The 19,484-nt window shown below is 35.2% G+C and overlaps 4 protein-coding genes across 6 annotated transcripts in view; 2 read left to right on the top strand and 2 right to left on the bottom strand.

Moving 5' to 3' along the window:
- The first annotated feature begins 473 nt into the window (after nt 1-473).
- On the top strand, nt 474-7,091 carry LOC106712076 (post-GPI attachment to proteins factor 6). The gene is made up of 4 exons (XM_014504521.2): nt 474-946; nt 2,030-2,278; nt 4,525-5,673; nt 5,808-7,091. Exons 1-4 carry the CDS (start codon nt 664-666, stop codon nt 6,539-6,541), a joined length of 2,415 nt encoding a protein of 804 aa, XP_014360007.2. The 5' UTR covers nt 474-663; the 3' UTR covers nt 6,542-7,091.
- Nucleotides 7,092-10,228: 3,137 nt separating this feature from the next.
- Nucleotides 10,229-11,306, bottom strand: LOC106712064 (SAYSvFN domain-containing protein 1). The gene is made up of 2 exons (XM_014504507.2): nt 10,864-11,306; nt 10,229-10,683 (listed from the first exon to the last, which is right to left on the bottom strand). Exons 1-2 carry the CDS (start codon nt 11,029-11,031, stop codon nt 10,309-10,311), a joined length of 543 nt encoding a protein of 180 aa, XP_014359993.2. The 5' UTR covers nt 11,032-11,306; the 3' UTR covers nt 10,229-10,308.
- A 414-nt stretch (nt 11,307-11,720) lies between these two features.
- Nucleotides 11,721-15,929, top strand: LOC106712046 (FERM domain-containing protein 8). 3 transcript variants are annotated; one of them, XM_045681874.1, is made up of 11 exons: nt 11,721-11,924; nt 12,147-12,364; nt 12,549-12,674; nt 12,846-13,076; nt 13,242-13,407; nt 13,594-13,755; nt 13,943-14,128; nt 14,443-14,572; nt 14,650-14,790; nt 14,910-15,042; nt 15,466-15,929. In XM_045681874.1, the coding sequence occupies exons 1-11, from the start codon at nt 11,794-11,796 to the stop codon at nt 15,648-15,650; spliced, it is 1,809 nt and encodes a 602-aa protein (XP_045537830.1). In that variant the 5' UTR covers nt 11,721-11,793; the 3' UTR covers nt 15,651-15,929. The 3 variants fall into 3 exon arrangements, with proteins under 3 accessions (XP_045537830.1, XP_045537831.1, XP_045537832.1); XM_045681875.1 differs by having other exon boundaries at nt 14,913-15,042; XM_045681876.1 differs by having other exon boundaries at nt 12,156-12,364.
- Nucleotides 15,930-17,320: 1,391 nt separating this feature from the next.
- LOC106712045 (dynein regulatory complex subunit 7) overlaps nt 17,321-19,484 on the bottom strand; it is a 96,795-nt gene continuing 94,631 nt past the window's right edge. The window contains exons 10-15 of the mRNA XM_045681991.1: nt 19,307-19,448; nt 19,094-19,228; nt 18,394-18,615; nt 17,856-18,071; nt 17,597-17,688; nt 17,321-17,486 (exon numbers count right to left, since the gene is read on the bottom strand). Coding sequence (XP_045537947.1) covers nt 17,321-17,486; nt 17,597-17,688; nt 17,856-18,071; nt 18,394-18,615; nt 19,094-19,228; nt 19,307-19,448 — 973 coding nt within the window. The remainder of the gene's footprint in view (nt 17,487-17,596; nt 17,689-17,855; nt 18,072-18,393; nt 18,616-19,093; nt 19,229-19,306; nt 19,449-19,484) is intronic.

Here is a 19,484-nt window from a genome sequence, read left to right on the forward strand (position 1 = left end):
GATCACGTGATCAGTCAAAACCACCCGAGTGCCTCACATCTTATAAACAAAGCTACAGTTTAATCAGAAAATGTTAAAGTTCTGTAATTAGTTTGGATTAATAAATAAAACAATGGAAGAATTGCAAAAAGTAACCCTATTAGAATGTGTTGATAATGAAAAACATATTCTTTTTTATGAAAAAGTACTTATTTTTATTACATTATAAATTCAATTTATAATTAATATTAATTAAAATATTTTTAATTTGACAGTACTCCAAAACAGTTTTTTTAACGTACTAGAAAACTTGAATACACTCATTTGAATGTCGCGTCAAAAAATGCGGCTCACAGTATACGAGATTGCGTTCTGTTTTAAATCGTAACCAGTATAACTGGCTATAAAGGAACGGCTTCACAGTATACTGAATTGACGTCACACTCTACAGTGGTCGCAGTGCATATCGGAACACACCCTTTGAGTCGCGCTCAATGGTTGATTCGATCGATTATGTTAATAGTTGGGTGCCGTCCTTTGAACATTTATATTTTTATTAAATATTAAATAAGTCATATTAATTGAATCTACATAATATTCTTAAGTGTTTAAATATACAAAAGTTGTAATTTATAAACCGCCACTTGCGAGTTTTATTTCTCAGGTAGGATAATTGTAAATAAAATGAAAGTTTACTATTTTTTGTTGTTGTATGTGTGTTGTGTGAGAAGTAACGGTGATAAAGAATCTGAAGATGATAGTAAAAGGAAAAGCATAATAGAACAATTGACAAAAACACGGACGGTAATACTAGATAATTACAATTTAGTGACACGCCAGATTGCCACCGATGTTTATATGTACAGAAGTTATCGTACTGTTGCCGTACTACTTTATCACATCGTGCACGACGTTACCGATGCCCGGTTTACTTTGCAGTCAGAGGAACTTCACTTGAACAATATTGGTAGGTTTTTTTCATCTTTACAGGGAATTTTACTTTATGGATTGGAAGGTATGACCATGAATTTCAAACCAATTAAGACAATACTTCATGTTATCCATTTTTTAGAAAAACATATCTATTTCAATATATTATTTATTACAAGAATTGCATGGTTGATTACAGATTCGAAAAATATAAAATATATACACTAAGTACTATTAAACACTTAAACTATACTCAATGGGAATGTGTAAGAGCTGAGATTTAGATTCACACGGGATATAAGAGAGCTAATTAAATAAATTATAAATATTACAAATATAATTATAATTTATTGGTGGCAAAAGTTATCAATTAGTTTTTTCATTATTTTTAAATTTATCTGGAATAGACAGATAAAAAAAATTCTCCAATCAGTAGTATGCATAACTTGGCATTTAAAAATTGTCATAAATTATTAGCTTAAAAAGATAGCAAATATGAATCATTGATATTGGATTACTAGCTGTCGCCTGTAACTCTATCCGCACGGCATTTTTTTTAAAACAAGTAGCCTATGTATTCTTCCAGGCTATGTTATATATCTCTGCCAAATTTAATCAAGATCTGTTGAGCCGTTCCTGAAATACCTTATAACATCCATCCATTTAAACATTTGCATTTATAATATTAGCTAGATTTAAATCTTATTGTTAGTGTACATTTTCAATACATTAATTTAAAAACATGATACATCTGTGAAAGAACTAAGACTTTTTCAATTAAATTGTTTAAAATTCCAATATTACGAAATAATAAAAAAAGGCCATCACTAATGTCTAAACTCTAGTCACATTGCTGGCTAGTTTCAAACTAGTTGCCGGTTCTTCAGGTTGAGTGTTTATATTGCAGTATTAGACACTTGTTGTTGCTTAACTGGAGTTTAGACATGAGTATTAGCCATTTTAATTATTTTGTAACAGATTTTTCTCTAAAAATATGAACAATATTTTAACAACTAAATCCGTCCCACCCATTAGTTATTAATAAAATTTTATATGTTCCCGTTTTGACTATCTCCGTAACACTTTACATCAATATAACATTAAAATATTTTATCATTAGGATCCTGCAGTCCGCAAGATGTGATCGTGAACATAAAACATGGGTCCTACCCTGCAGTCAATCCTGATGGGTATGCATTTCCTAAACATTTTGTGGACCCAGCGACAAGAGAACACATTCATACAATAGAATTGTTGTCTGATGGCAAGAACAGGACATATTCAATACGTAATCCCAGACCTGGTAACTGGTATGCACTGGTGTATATCAAATGGGAAGATCCTAGGACACAGAAGGTTGAGCAACAAGGTAAATTTTTACTGACTAGCTTTTACTTGCGACTTTGTCCGCGCGGAATTAAAAATAATATAGCCTATGTCATCTAGGGATAGTGTTACTTCTCAGCTAACCAAACCAGACAAATTGGTTTAGTAGTTTTGTAGCCTATATGAGATTAACACAGACAGATTACGAATAGCACGTAGGCTACTAATCAAATTGTTTTTTTTTAATTCGTCGGTTCGTCAGCACTTTCACTTTCGTTGAAAAAAAAAAACTACTGTAGCTGTAAGGATGTTTCGGTAAAGGAACCTCATGGTTAACAATGATATCAATATTAAATGTTTATTTTATTATATACTAGCTTTTACCCGCGACTCCGTCCGCGCGGAATAAAAAATAGAACACGGGGTAAAAATTATCCTATGTCCGTTTCCTTGTTCTAAGGGCAGGTACCCACCAATTTTCAGTCAAATCAGTTCGACCAATCTTGAGTTATAAATAGTGTAACTAACACTACTTTTTTTATATATATAGATTTAGATTACCTATTATATAAATACCAAAGTTATAAAAAAAGCAACCATAAGATGTTTGATATGGAATCATTGAAGACATTCAGTGGTTAATGTATTTTTATGAATTTCTATCTTTTTTTTTTAATTACAATCGCTTTTAATTAAGAAACAAGTTACTAAGAGTATTACCCTAATTATAAAAAGTCGAACATTCGTAATTATTTTAACGATAATTATCATTAACGTTAAATCAAATACGATACTAACTCTAAGTTTGAATGGCTTCGTTATTTATATAAGGAAATAAAGAGATCACATAGCAGTGTCAAATAGCTAGCAAACCGCAGACGTGGGTAGATAAAATAAAATGCATTATAAACGAATCACCGCACGTCCTCGGCGCTCGCATTGACTGTACTTCCTGTCCCAGTTTTGTGACAATTGTCTCATTATTCCTATATGGTACTTTATGTGGATCATCTGTGAGCTTCTACAGTTGATCTAATTGTGTAAAAAAATGGTTATTGAGAAAACTATAATTATGCTATCGCGGACTTTTATCTAGCACATTTAAAGAGCTACAATTCTTCCATACATCATTTTTCTGTAGATCCTATAGTTTAGCCTACGTAAGCGCGGAAAGCAAAAATGTCCCTAATTTTCGCAACACATTTTGAAGATAAATTCAAAATCTACTAGTATTCTAGTTATTTAAAAAAAAATGGGACCCAACTGCAAGCACTTCCTTTCGATTAAAATAATTTTTATCAAAATCGGACCAACAGACGCGGAGTTTCGCGGTAACACACATAAAAAAAAAATCAGTCGTCAATTGAAGTCGGCTAAAAAATCATTCATACTTTTTATTTTCTTTGGAAATACATAGACAATGTATTTAATGTAAGAATTATGGTAGTAGATTTTTCCGGTAAACTTCTGTAATTTCCCAACTGTATAAAGGTGATGTTATCCGGCGTTTTTACGGTGAAGGAAAATATCGTTATACAACCCGCACATATCTGATATCGACATCTTTTCGTGTTTCCTCAGTAGGTGAAGAAAACAAGACTCTCGTAACTGAAACCATTGCGTCTGTGACTTAATTTTTTATTTGTATTTTATTTTGCCTGCTCTGTATCTACAAGTTTTGTAGACTGCCAGTGATAGTAAATAATTACAAAAAAGGATTGTCTTCAAACAAAACGTACTCTATTCAAATTAAATTATCCATGTACTCTCCAATACATTTGAATGTACCTTCAACTCAACATATTAAGATAAACGAAGTCCGAATATATTTGGCAATGCTCCATAAATAATGCTTGTGAGTTCCGCATCGCATAAATTCTTAGCTTTAACGTATATTCTGAACGCGATATAGAATTTATAATATATAGATAGATGGCGCATTATTAGACGCCAAGATTTTGTCTCTTTAGACTGATAACGTATTAAGATAATATTTTAACACTGGATATGAATACGTATGCATTATAAAAAGTTCCCTCGTCCATTCATCTTTGGGCATGAACGATCAGTCCAACGGGAGATATCCGAAAGATTTTTACATAAATAGACAGATTGATTAATTTATCAATAATTTTAAAAAATATTGCAAAACGAACGGTATTTATTTACTTATAACTAAAATAAGGAATGTGTATATCTCGTATGCCTAATAATAATGATTATGAATTCTACTATTTTTATATTATGTATTGTAACATTGTAATCTTGATTAAGGATTTTTTTTTCCAGGCTTGGTAGCAGATTGTCACACAATTTTATACACAGATTTACAAGTAAGAAGAGAAACTAATATAAGTCTTATTGACTGCTATTCAGGAATTACTATCGACTATAATAAAATACCAGCTTCATTCAAATGCATGTCGTTAGATAATTCAGAACCTATAACATTAAATTTGACAATCAAAAATACTTCAACAAAAAATTCAGAAATTCTCTTCAGAGTCCAATCTTTGTCGTTACCGACAGAGGACAATTATCTAATATCCTGTGCATTTGATCCGAGACTCAACAATGAACAAACAATTACCTTCAATCCGTTTCCTAATTCGTGGCATTACGTGCAGCTCGAAATCATCTCGGGCAATGCAACCAAATACGCAGACTGCGAATCATATTATCTACGTTCAGATCTAGATGACGTCGCTAATCAAACGACATTAGACCTTATGCGTGATGATAAAGGTAGATTTTTCACTTTCGACTACGGTCTACCCACTACCGACCTTCACGACGCCACCAGTCTAGTCAATCTCACTTCGGGCGATGTAAAAACTTTGAGGTTTAGAGTTAATCAGTTTTTGGACATTGGTGGTAACTTCGCGATAGAAGCGAGCCTGTTTATGAATTACAAATATTATATGGGATATAAAAGAGAGTTGACTAAAAGTGGTTTACTTGAATTTACTGAAAAGAACCAGTTTTTTAAGGTCGTTATATGCATGGACATCGGTCACGCTAGTGTGCCATTAGAGACCGGTCATTGCAAATTTAATGACCATGTCAAACCGGCTCTGTTCGTTCTAAACAGCACCGATTCGGAATCAATTTACGACAAGGTGATAATACCATACCCTGATAGTGGCACTTGGTATATAACCTTCCGGTTGTTCTGCGACGAGGTCGTCTGTCCTTGTCGCACGTCAGACAACGGGACCAAATACTACGTCGATCCTAAAGCAATAGACAGGAACGAAGATATACCAAGTTCAGAGAACAATACGAGACAGGGAGAGAGCGTTTGCAACACCACTGTTGTTCTGTCATTGTCTTCTACCTCATGTCTGAGCGGGAGATGCAGTAACCATGGTAACTGCGGCTTAAATACCTTCGGCGGCTTGGTGATGTCTTTTTGTTCCTGTTCAGCTGGATATGGAAGTAAGTGTTCTTCACTTCATTAACTTTTTTTGTTTTAGAACGTTAAAAAATTGGCATTAACTACAAAAAAAGTCTGTTCCTTCACTGAGAACCTATACTTATATATTTTTCACATGATCGTTTTTCTCTTCCAGGTTGGGACTGTTCTGATGATTCTAGAATGGACAGTAAAATCTACATGTTGATCTCTGTTCTGCTGCTCACATTGAGCAATCTCCTCTTCTTCTTCTCCATCTACGTGGCCATCATCCGCTACTACTATTCAGAAGCGATGATGTACACCTTCACGATGGTCTTCTCGACGTTCTACCACGCGTGTGACGCTCCAGCCCAAGTCGCCTACTGCATCATTAGAGGTAGTATACTACAATTTGGTGATTTTTACTGTGGTCTTATGTCTTTCTGGGTGACTTTACTAGCGATGAGCATTGTGAGTGAAAAGATTAGGTCCTCTCTACAATTGACAGGTGCTATAGTTATTGCGCTATTGACTACCTGGAATATGCATTCGTTTATCTCTTTTTTGCTACCAGTCGCAATCGGTATCACCATACTTCTGATATCCTGGTACTTGGATTACAGAAGAACTCGCAATCTTAGATATCCCCGTTCGTATTACACTACTTATTTGCCTTTCGGAGTATTTTTTGTGTCCGTAGGTCTAATATGTTATGCGTTTTTACAAACGGAACAAAATTATAAAATAGTACACTCTTTTTGGCATATGTTAATCGCTGTTAGTGTCGTTTTCCTGTTACCGGACGTAAAACGGAACGGTGTCAATCCGTTCTTGCCAGGTTCGGATTATTTCAAGTCGCCATTTTGGAATGTTTTTCAAAGATCACAAAATCCCATTGCTGCTGATTGATTAATATATATTAATTTTAAAAATAGATTGGCAAATAACATAGTTGTGGTGTTGCCGAAATAATTTGATCGTAAATTTAATTGACATATAGACGACAAAATTCTTTTTTATCCGCATAGAATGGTCACTATCAGTGTCAATTCTACGTCGAACTTTTTAATTAGTGTTGCCATTTTGACTGAATTTATATTCCAAAGATTAATCATGAATTCATTAACTGTGATTCGTTAATGTTAGAGAAACCTTATCAGCGGGGTAAATTGAACTCTACTGATAAAGTAATAGAACTAAAAATCATGTGAACGTTAATTTAAATGGTGCAATTTTTCCATTAATGTAGTTTTTAAGTGACAATTATGAAACTAGTCATTTAGACGAACAAGTACAGAATATTTTGCTTTACTGTTACATATTTAAACACGTTATATTAAAGAGTAGTTCAATTTTATAAACATTTAAGGTTTACAAGTTACGTGATGACGTCACAGCGACGTTCTTGTACGGTGTGCAAAACAGATTACAGATTGATTTAATTTCACGAAATTAACCCACCATAGTAAATCTTTACCGCACATTTTAAGTAAATTTGGGGAGGAGACGTGAGAATGGAAAATGTTTACTTCACATGCATGTCCAAAACCAAAACAAACCAATGTACATATTTTATCGTAAATTGTGTCAGATGTTTGTATGGATAAATAATTGTTATTGCTATATATTATCTGTACAGCTGTTTATTATCTATGGTTAGCATTTCAACATCTTTTTGTTGTGTAAATGAAATATTTATTATTAATAAGACAAATCATTTGTTTCATATTGTAGTTTAGTAATTTTTAATTATTATATCTAGATAATTTACCAATGTAAATCTTAGTAATATCATGAACGTCCGATATTTCAAAAAAGCCCTTGAATAACATTAAAATAAATGTGAGTGAAACCAGGAAATTATAAAAACACAAAAATCGGTAGCTGTTTTAATATGATGTGGACAAAACATGACATATTCCAAGATTAGAAAATAATAACCAAAATATTGTTCGTAAGAAACGGGATTCTTACCACGATTAGGCTGTTTGAGCTCCCGATATTTCGGCACAGTTGCATGCGCCATGTTCACGGGTTGACTACAACCCGTGAACATGGCGCATGCAACTAAATATCGGGAATCAATCGAAATATCGGGAGCTCAAACAGCCTAATCGTGGTAAGAATCCCGTTTCTTACAAACAGTATATTAGTAAAAACCACGAAAGTTTGAAGTTAAATAACCAAAATATAATTGGCAGAACTCTATTTATTTATATTTACTTTAAAAAAAACATGTTTTCTAGTAAACTTTCCATTTTACCCACATCGATATAAAAAAAATCTAAAAAGCTTAGATTAAGGGTTAATACAAGCCAATGGCAAATTATCAACAGCTGACGTGTCGTTAACATGTACACGACCAAGTGCCCATGTCCATTACATTACTCTGTGCCTTACATAATTTACTCCAAGAAATATGAAACAATAGTTTTGTGCCATTAGAGAGTATTTATCTACATTATATAATATTTTACCTTTGCCTAATTAAAGAATGTATAGTTTGTCTATATATGGTTACTAACTAATCATTGTTTTGACAACTGGCGCCGATGAATTAGTTTTGTATGAAAAATTAATTTACCAAATTAATAATTTAATTAAGGTATTTTGTTACTTTTTGTTTTTATTCAAGTTATTTGGCAATCTATTGTAAGTAAAATACCTATCGTTTTTGTTTGACAACACCTCAATTTTTTGTTCAAAGTTTCATTTCTTTATCTAGTTTTGGAAGAATGAAATAGGCATTGAAGGAAACAATTTTATTTAGATTGCAATTCAAAAACAACAAACACAAAGCTATCGATTTTGTAAGTTCTATGAGAACAGTCATCTAAAATCATCCTAGAAAATAATCATCCATAAACAGACAAACTATAGACAATTACAGACCAAATAAAATAAAACAAAATAAAATCAGTGGGCCTAGTACGGATATTTGTGAGAATCGCCATCGTGTCGTAATCGACAACATTTGTGCAACGTCCAACGTAATAAAGTACACCAAAAATCATATTAATTTGGACATAATTGACAGTGACGATACGATGTCGAATATCACAATATTCGTGCTAGACTCACGGGTCATTGTGAAAGCTAATCTTCAAAAGGGCAAAGTTATATTATTGATACTGTTTTTTAGGTTATAAGGCAAAATATTTAAATGTCATTTATTAGATACTTTTATGATATGTAGTTAAATGTATTTAATCTTTATTTTTATCGTAGATTTTAAGAGGTGTTCATAAAAATAACGCTTAGGATTTTTATCCTTTATGTTGATCACAATTAATGGATGTACGTTTGTAAGTCATCGCTTGATTTTAATATACTGCCAAATTTGCCATATCCTTATTATATTTTTTTAGGTATTAAATACTAATTCAATTTTTTTTAAATGCCCACATTCCTTTGTTTTGTTTGCTCAAAACTTTTGCTACTTCACATGATCTCGGAATTGAAAACCAAAATTTGGAATTCAAAAAAGTTGATAATGCGTTCTAAAATGCCTGCGACGCCATCTATAGTTTACTTTGAATAGATTTGATTGGGTCTTGTTTATTATGATACGGTATCCGAAACATGTTTTTTGGGACCAGAATTGCTCCAATCATGTATAGATCCACATTATAATATAGCAAATGAATTTAATCATGATACTCACCTATTTTATTATGCTTTTGTTTACTTTTATACATGTAAATGTTACATAATGATGAACATTAAGCCTTTTTTTTTTCAGTACTCAGAATAGTTAACATAAATTTAGTGTAATTTTGTTTAAAATCCTCTGGCAACACAAGGCATATTGATAATAATACATTGTGTTGCCAGAACATTTATTACCATTGTTATATTTTATTTCTATTAATGTAATATAAGAAAATATAAAAATCATGTTTTTTCATGTCATAAATAACTTTGGTTTTGATGCAACTTAGTTGACTTTATTCTTTTTATAGTATGTATTTACCTTGCTGATTGTGATCCACGTTTATTCGTAAATTTATACTCGTTGTCAATCTGTGTATGTGATTAATAAAAAGTATTTTTTTTCTAATTATTTACATTTATTTTCCCATCCATTAAATACAAGCCGGAAATTTTATTCAGATGCATATAACTTATATTCATTGTTCTGAAGGACTCAAAGATAAATTGATTAATTTATTTGTTTCTCATGAGAGTATTTTTTTAAAGCTCAGCTACGTATCTGCAGTTGCTTTGGTAATGAGGATGTTTTGAGATGCCATTAGGTAACATTTCTAGTCTCCAGTATGAAGAAGGTTAAAAAGTCCTCCGCATAACTTACCACAGTCCAATTTTCTATAGCAATTGCACTGTGTTAGTGGCAATGCTTATAGAAATAGCGGCAAGTAAAACAGTGGAAAAAGAGAGCCTGTCCGATATAAATAAAATATAATTTTATTAATAAATTTTATTGGTAACATTAAATGTATAACTTAGTTTTACATCACTAATAACTTAATTTTTAAATCTAGATTATTTGTGAATTAGCACAGCAATGGATCTATACAAGATGATAGTATCAGAATACCTTTAATAAAGGTATACTAAATTAGTGTATAATTTTCAACCACATCTGTTTAACATGTGGGATCTAGCACTAATTTATAATGAAAACAATATTAGACATTTGTGGCGATTTTTAATTATTACTGCAAATTACCTGGTCCAAATGTTAACTCTCTAACTATTTGGTCTGCACTCAGTGTACCATCAATACTGGCACAGTTCTCGTTAAATACGCTGTACGCTGATACTTCACCTTCTTTCTTAGGTCCTGTTCTTGTATTCAAATATATTCCAATTAATAATGATACCACAAAATAAACAGCACCGAACTGCAGTTTAAGAAATATTATGTACACAGTGAGCCATATAATAAAGTATATAGACCACTTTGTGATGCAGTATTTCCATGATTCTTCTGTTGAGTTATTAATTGGTTCTAATGTTCTCCCTCCTGATGGACTTTCATCTGGCTGTATAAACACTCGGCTTGTCGTTGGTTTTTCTTCATTTTCCACCTGATACAAGAAATAAAAGTTAATAAGTATATTATGTTGATGTGTTATTATTCATATTCAATATGAGTAGCTATAGCATTAACTTGATAAGGAAGCAGGAAGAAAGTTTATTAAAATTTAGGAGGACTTGCTGTATTCCTCTCTCTTGCCTTATATTCTTTGTTTATATTAAAATCTTACCAAAGGGACTTCATCTTCTTTTTTTTCATCGTCCATTTTAATAGAGTTTTTGGACAAAAGGAAATTCAAAAAAGATTTTTCGGGTTCCTCTTTAGCTTTGGCTTTTTCATTTTCTTCGAGCCATTTACGATGTCTAAGGGCTCGATATTCTTTCAACTTCGCCTCCATCCGCGTCGTCGCTTCTTGAAAATCGCGATAAACAATTCACTTATCTTATTACGTCAAAAATTACACCGCACTGTTGCCAAATATCAATGCAGTGTATCGTATAAATAAATTGTAGCCAATTATCTCGTATCAGTTATCAGGATTTGAAACATATATGTTCAAATTAGAATATAACCGTAGATCGGCTAGGCCTCTATTAACACGGCAAATTTAAATGCTATTGCTAATAAATTCCAATATGAAATAAAATTGGAAACGATGTGTTGGCAAACAAACCAAACATACTGTCAAAGACAAATCAATGTCAGTGTCAATATTGTAACGAAGTTACCATTCTTAAAAGCTATATTTCTATTATATTTAAATAATAATAATTTCAATAATTTTATTTTGCAATAAATAGAACCTAAATTTCGAATTTCTACTATATACATAAGTTATAACTATTTAGGTCTATCTATAGAATACTCGCTCTGATAAAACAAAGCCCTTACATAAAAATTTATTGAACTCAAGAGATAGTTCTATGTAAAATTAAAATTCACAGTTTAAATTAGATTTGTATCCGTATTATTTGTAATTGACTAATTAAATAGTACAAAAGTAGCAAACATATATGTAATATTAAAATGCGGCGACACAGTTAGGCGCAGGCTAACTGCGAACAACCGATCGATAATTCAACATTTTCTTTGTTACTGGTTAAGCGAAATAAAATTCAACCTTTGGTGTATGGTATAAAAATAACTCATATTAATCGAAATGGATCATAAATCAGACATGGGAGCTTACGGTGAAAACTCGAATGTACAAAACAGCGGGAATTATATTACCATAATTCCCGTTGAATATTCTAGGCGTGGTTATCCTATTCAAGCTGAATATCAGTACAAGTAAGTTTTTTAAGGATATGGTTTTTTGGGATTAGTTACTATTCTACATTTAAGTATTAATTTAAGGAGAATTAGATAAAACTTTAATTTTATTTTTAATAATAGTCTTCAATATGGCTGTTTGCATTATAAATATAAATTGCGCGTAATTTATTTATAAGCTATTCTTACATTTCTTCAACTTGTAATATTTTTCGTTTTTCTTTGTTTTATAATTTTTAGTGAATTTAGATCCCGCGAGGAATACTACAGCGTCCAAAGTCAGAAGCTCCAGGCCGAGGTGAACGCGCATTTGTACTCTGTCTCGCAGAGACTCCCTCATCTGTCGTATAGTCCGCTAGGACGACATAATGAGTGGGACAAGCACGATACCCACAAACCTCTTCAACCTGATTCCAAGGAAAGTAACAGCTCTGATTCACTGGAGAAGAGTGTTATGGGTAAAATGTTAAATTTTTATTATTCTGTATCATTTTAACAAAAGTATCTTTATTAATTCAAATTACGAAGATAAAGAAAAAATTTAAAGAAGTTGGCAACACTTAATGATTTGATTTTATTTTGATTTACCTAATAACTAAAGATGTACGTAAAAGTTGCCTTAAAGCTTACATTTCCTTCCAGGGTCAAACCTCAGCAGCTGCTCCAATCAAACCGGGTCGAGCAGCATTGCCGCGGGTTCTTTCAGCACCACTGAACCGATGACGAGTGGTGGTAGCTCCTCAAGCGCTATTTCTCCTCCGTTACCAGGTAATATCTAAGTTCTATTGTAAAAATAATTTTTTATCCATAAAATGGGTCTTCAATGGTTTACAAGATAGGCATCTCAGCATAAGAAAAAGCTCAAGCTTTGAAAGAGGCTACGAAATCCTGGAAGGCTTTCGGCAGCTTACGATACCGACACTTCAATTCCACATTCAGGGTCGTCATCATCATCGTCATCGGTGTCATCAACCCAGTCGACCTGCATCTATTTGATGTCTCAAACCGCGATAATGGTGGAGATGAGTGCAGACGAGGTGGCGACCAGCGTGACCGCGTCGAGGTTCCTGAATGCGGTGCTGGCGGCTGATGAAATGGGCCTCGTGCAGCCCAGCACGAGAAGCCTGGCTGCTAACGTGTTCGCGCTGTGGATGTGTAGTCCTATGTTGGGTGAGTTTTAGAGAAAACTCGATTAGATTTCAACGCCCATTGTGTCGCACCTTGTCCTTACAATGGGTGCCGACATCTGTGCGGAGTTGATCGTTGTATCACGTTCTCTTTGGCCTTGTGACTTCGCTTCAATTCAATCCCCGTCGATTCTCGTTTTCTGTCCAGAGGTCCAGCTGAAGCCGCACCACTGTCCATGGCGCATCTGGGCGGGCTGGCAGATGCTGTTGCGGCGCTACGGTTACGGCCCGAGCTCGAAACGCTCACGCGATGTCCCCATCTTGCGCATGCAGAGGAACGTCTTCTTCCCTAAGCACTTGGAGGAAGGCATCAAGTATGTTAACAAGATAGTTAATGTCCTGGAATGACCACAATGTACAAATCGACGCAGCGAAGGTACGCCATTTTGACCATTTTCGGCTACTGTTACCTAAATTTAAAAAAATCTTAATTACACGTACAATTAAGAACACATATGTAAATCTACTAGCAAAAATTCTACCAAACGTTTTTTTACTAGGGACTCCAAGATCCAGGAGTTGCTCTATGAGGAGGCGCGTTACAACGTGGTGCACGGGCGCTACCCGCTGGAGAGCGCGCAGGCTGTGATGCTGGGCGGCATCCAGGCCAGGGTACAGCTCGGACCTTACGACCCTCACAGCCATACCGCTAAGTTCTTCAGGTTACTTTAATTAGTTCTTTATCTGTATGCAATTAAAAGAATTTAAAGTAAATACTAATCATTCTCATCGCTCTAAAAATAAAATTTGTTTAACGGTTTGATTTTACCTCTATTATAATAATAGTATACGCTAGTTCTACAATTCAATACGAGTGCTGTTTTAAGAATGAAGTTTGGTATTGCTTAGAGAGAACCAGGACAAGTATCTGCCGAGTCACGCGCGGTCCGGGCGCTGGGCGGCGCTGCTGCCGGCGGGCCGCAAGGGCAGCCCCGAGGCCAAACTGCTGGAGCAGGCGCAGCGCCCCGCCGCCTCGCCGCCGCGCAAGCTGCGCCAGAAGTACCTCGCGCATGTCAGGATGCTGCCTACATACGGGTAAATAGACTAAGAAGGGTCGCTTCGCTAAAAAGGGTCACAGGGTCAAAGGGTTTGGACGTTGAAGAGGTACCGTAAGAAGAAGTCAAGAATGGTCGCGTAGCTCCGCAGAGTCGCATCCAGAGTCGTATTACCCACCTAAAGTAGCAATTACTTCTACTGTTACTTAGTGATAAACAGTACTTACTTTTAGCTCGAAAAAAGATAAAAATACGTAAGCTACTTTTGTGTAAAAGAAGCCTTTCTCAAGATATTAGAAGACGAAGCTATTGCTAGTTCAATACAGTGGTATAATTTGAGATTTTTTTTGCCAGCGCGGCCTTCTTCCAAGGTCAAGTGGAGATGCCGGTGCGCAGCCTGACCAGCCTGCTGACGTATGAGGACGTGCCTGTGCTCGTCGCCATCAACTCCAGCGGCGTCTACGTCATCGACGATACCGAGAGCGTCAGTTAATCGATCATGTTCTTCTTGTTGAACAACTTTTAAAAATCAATTAACTTTTTAAATTACTATAATTACAGACTCTACTCTTGGGTCTCTTATACGAGGAGTTATGTTGGGATATCGGGCTACCGTCTGATGAGTCTGACGACTGCCTGCCCTGTCTCTTCCTGCAGTTTATGGTCGTCGAGAACGGTCTCCGAGTCTCCAAAATACTACAGGTTACATATCGCAATTTAATTCTCATTTTCATTCATCATTAGTCATTCACTATCTGTCACTTGTCATTCATCATTCGTATTTGATAATGTGTCACAGTGTTCACAGTATGTCTTCACAGCAGGTATTCTCCAGACAGACGTTGTTGATGGACACGTTGATCGAGTATTTCGCGAGCGAGTATCGCAAGCGTATCGGTTACGAAACTCCCAGCGAGCGCGACCATCCCAACTACGAGTATCATTCAGCATCAGGTAACGCTCCCTTCTCTCATCTTGGCCATTGGCTAAGAATTACCATTACAATGGCAACAACTTTGCTGCTATTGGCTTGTAATTTTTGTCCTTTTCTCGCGTGACTACTTTCTTCAATTTACTCACCCCCTATATTTAATGGCGTGAAAATACATGTCCTAAAGCATGTCGTAAGTATATCGCTTTTAATTACAAAAATAATTATTTAAAATATGCCGTGATTGATCAGATTCTGCGTTACAAAGAAGTGTATCTTTATTATATTAGTACAGATAACAGGGTACACTCCTGTCGTTAACTTTAATAGAATTAATATAGAGGGAGAAATAAAGAGACAGGTGTATCCTACAACTACGTTTAGAACAATCGCTAACTAGGTCATGTTTAGTAGCTGTTGTGGCTAATTTGTAATATTTCGTGTAGACACGGGCAGCATCTCACTGCCGCCGCTATCCCGACCGGACTCGCCGCAGCGCCGACTGGCCAACAAGTTGTCGCGACTGTCGCTGGCCACACACGACGACCGCGGCCACCTTCTGGGCGGCGCCGGCGACTGGAACAATGACCTAGACCGGCCAAGGCCATCATGGATATTGCCAAAACACTAAACCACTACATCAATTTTTTTTTAAATCCAAAATTAATACTCCATTCTTGACGTCGATACCAATTTTTTAGTTTACATCTTGTCAAAAATCTTGGCGACTCAAAGTAATTTGCGCGCTGAGCATTGACCTCCCTCACATCCCTTTACACCTAACATTGTGTTCTGTACAGCGACTCGTACAATGTTCTGAGCCGCCAAGGTATTTGACAACCTCTATACTATAATTTTTCGATCGTCTAGATTTTCAATTGCTACTGCAATTATACATCGTTTTCTTTTTTACTAAATGGATTAATATTTCAATTGTGGATAAGCAAAAATAAGAAAAGAAAAGTTTGGAAAATTTTCTAGTAAACAGAAGAGGTTTCACCAAATATATGTAACGGTCAGTGACAGTTTGAGGGAAGGAGTACACTAATTTGTTGATACAACTTAATGTAGATATGAGAAGTAAACTTTGAGTAGAATAATATCAATTTCTTTTCAAAGTCACGAAATAAAAATGATTTGAACTTTTAGGGGTAGATTTGACTCTTACGACCCATTATAATGATGTTAAATTAATAAAATTAATCTTTTTCAAATATAAATGTCGTATCTAAACGTAGAACAATATATACATATTAAAAAAATGCAACTTTTGCATGTAATATCGAAAAAAATCATACATCTTTCGTACACATGATAAATTTGCGCTGCTAATAAAAACATATTTATAAAATTTTTGTCTGTCTATTTTTTTGCAACTCTGAGTATGTTCCGGGTTATCTCTGGAACGAATGGATCGATTTTAACGGGACTTTGACGGGAAGCTAGATAATGCATGAGGGCATATTATAGGCTACTATGTTTTTAGTTCCACGCTGATAAAATCGCGGGCGACCGCTAATTTACTATAAAATTGTGTCCTTTTATCGCACAAACGTCGTGTACCCTTTATAACCCCTGTATGTGCTGTGTACCTCTTTATTAATATCGTTAAATAATGCCAAATGTATAATTTAATATTGTTAAAGTTAGTATTATTTTAGGATTTGATGTCATCTATATCTACGTTTCAAAATGCGATTAAATTGATCTGTCAAATATTGCTACAAAAATACAGATTATATTACAAACAAACATTTTTGCAAATATCATTGTTTGAAAACGGAGATTTTGTTTAAAAATTAAATGTATACGTTTTAATGACTTTTGGATTTTTTTAGATTTTTAATTTTATGAGTTAGAACTTCACAATATGATGTTTCTTGAACATTTTTTGAACATGTCGTACTGCTTAATAAAATGTCTTTTTTTAGACTGTAGGTAAATATTGACATAAATGTAATACTTATATATTGTAAATGTACGTTTGTTTCAAGTATATAAACATTTGAATAAAATTACACTAAAAACCATTTTGTCAATTTTATTCAATAAACTTTTTAACAAAAACTTAAAGACATACGATAACAGTTATTAAATAACAGTTACTAAATAATATGATATAATAATATTAAGTATAAACAAAGTAACAAATAGTTTATAATCAAAACACATAATTTCATGTGGATTCATATTTTGTATTTACGGTAGTCAATGTCAATTATCAATTTGACATATTGATACAAAAAATAAAACCTCAAGCTAAAGCATAAACCATAGATAAATAAATTTCATAGACTAGTTCTATAACTTTTCCTGCAAAGCCTTCAGTTTCCTCATCCTGTTGTAGTCTTTGAGCAGCGGGTGCTTGTTTAGGTAGTCCTCCAGCGCGCGGAACCTCGGGCCGGAGAGATCCCGGTGTCGCGTCAGCCGCACCTCCAGAGAGTGCACGCGGAACGCCAGCTCCGCGCTGTCGGGGAATTATTTACTTATGAATTTTACTGTCGTTCTTAGACTGGTGTATGTGTAGCCTTAGGGCATTATTAGTGTGAGAAGTCTACTCTAAAAGTTTTGCGTTACCTTGTGGCAAAATATGCAGACTCTTTCTCTGGAGTTAAGATAAACTGGTTGGCGAGGTACCACAGCCGCTTGGCCTTGTATTCACCATTGAGCTGCAAATTTGAATTTAAAAATTAGTTATAGTAAGCAACCACTTAGAAATAATAGTTTATTTAGTCAGTTGTAGGGGCTCGGTTTTCCGCAACTCCACGACAGATTCACTCCAGTCATCCCAACTCTCCGCAGAATCCTAGCTATTGCAATATTTTGTCATACTAGCCTTATCATATCTGGTCTGTATGAGATTCTGTCGCTCAAGCTGCTTGGCTTTGAAGTCAGTAACGCATTGCTCGTGCAGCAGCGCCGCCTGTTGGTAAGTGAGTGCGGTGCCCGCGCCCGCGCCGTGCCCGCTGCCGAACATGCGCGCTAGGTACGGCGCCAGGGGGTCGATCTCCGCCTCCTTCTCCCGCTCTGTCACTTCTGCTTTTTGTGTCTCCTAGATTAAGTGCTGGTAGCTATAGTATTAGCCTAACTAAATTAAAACTTAGCTCGATTCTCAAATAATTGGACACTAAAGAAACACAGATACTTACAGAATTGTAGATTGGGGTACCTTTTAAGTAGCCATTAATTGATACTGAGTGCAGAGTTAGCTTTGTAATGGTAAACATAACTACTGGAGTAAATAATAGAAACAAAAGATACCGTAATCTAATTTGCTGCCAACGCCATCTATTATCGATAGTTAAAAGAGAATAACGTTTTTGGACCATGAGTCGGTTTTCACTTGAGCTATTTATCTGGCTACCACTTCATACCTGTTCCTTCCAGCCACGTTTGGCCTCCTCGTTCCTCTCGGTGTCAAAGAGCGCGACATACAGCTGAGGTTCTGTCAGCTCGTGGTGTCGGTGCGCGAGGTAATCGATGATGTCGGCCTCGCGGTCGCGTATGTGCTTGTTGCTGCGTTGCTCCCACGCCATGTTATCGCACAGCGCGTAGTACACGTTTAATGGACGCGGCTGCTTCGCGATGGGATTGGCCTGGACAAGGAGACGATGTTACGGAAAATGTGGCAAATATTCTGACCCGTCACACTGTCTATTCATCAGTTTGTCATGGAAGAAGAATAAGGAAAAATAAATAAGCAAATATTAAGTAACTAGTTAAATTAAAATTGCAATATAATGTTCAGAAAAAAAGAGAATAAAGAATTAGCAACCAGAAAAGAACCAGAAGAGATTATTGAGTTCAAATAAAGCACCAAAGCATTGTAAAATATTCTCGCTTCTTCAATCTTCTGAGGCCTGAAGAACGTAGTGTACACTGCTGGTTTCTTTTTTTCTCGCTTCCTTTTTTCCTACCATGCCTTGGAGAGTTAACAGAGTTACTTGAGACTGTGTAATTCGCAGGCTTGTGGCGCCTCTTTCTGTCCAGTGCCCTGGGCGATCGACCAACCCTACTCTGACGCTGGTATTGCTTGTGTAATTATTTAAAAAGGCAGTTCTAATAGCAACTTACGACATAACCCGTAGTCTTATCAGGATAGAATAATATTTTTCCGCCAGTCTCAGCTAAATTGGGCTTAATAAAACTCCGTGTATCGTTTGTTACGAAATTATAGTCATAATGGTAGAGCAGTTCGATTGCATTTTCCTAAAAAAATAAAACATTTAATAAATACATGTGGAAGTGGAGAACCTCAGTTATGTTGTTTTATTAATATACTGATACCTGTATATGAAAGATCCTTTTCCACACGTCGTCTTTGGCAGGAACATCGGGGTTCCTACTGTACGTCTCTATGACGTCTTTGAGGCTGCGTTTTGGTTCTGCCTTGGTCCCTTCGGTGTACGATATAAATCTTGATTCTAACCTGTTAATAGCACGCTATATATAATAACTAATAATT

The sequence above is a fragment of the Papilio machaon genome, chromosome 17 (assembly GCF_912999745.1).
Source record: "Papilio machaon chromosome 17, ilPapMach1.1, whole genome shotgun sequence".
In the NCBI taxonomy this organism is placed as follows: Eukaryota; Metazoa; Arthropoda; class Insecta; order Lepidoptera; family Papilionidae; genus Papilio; species Papilio machaon.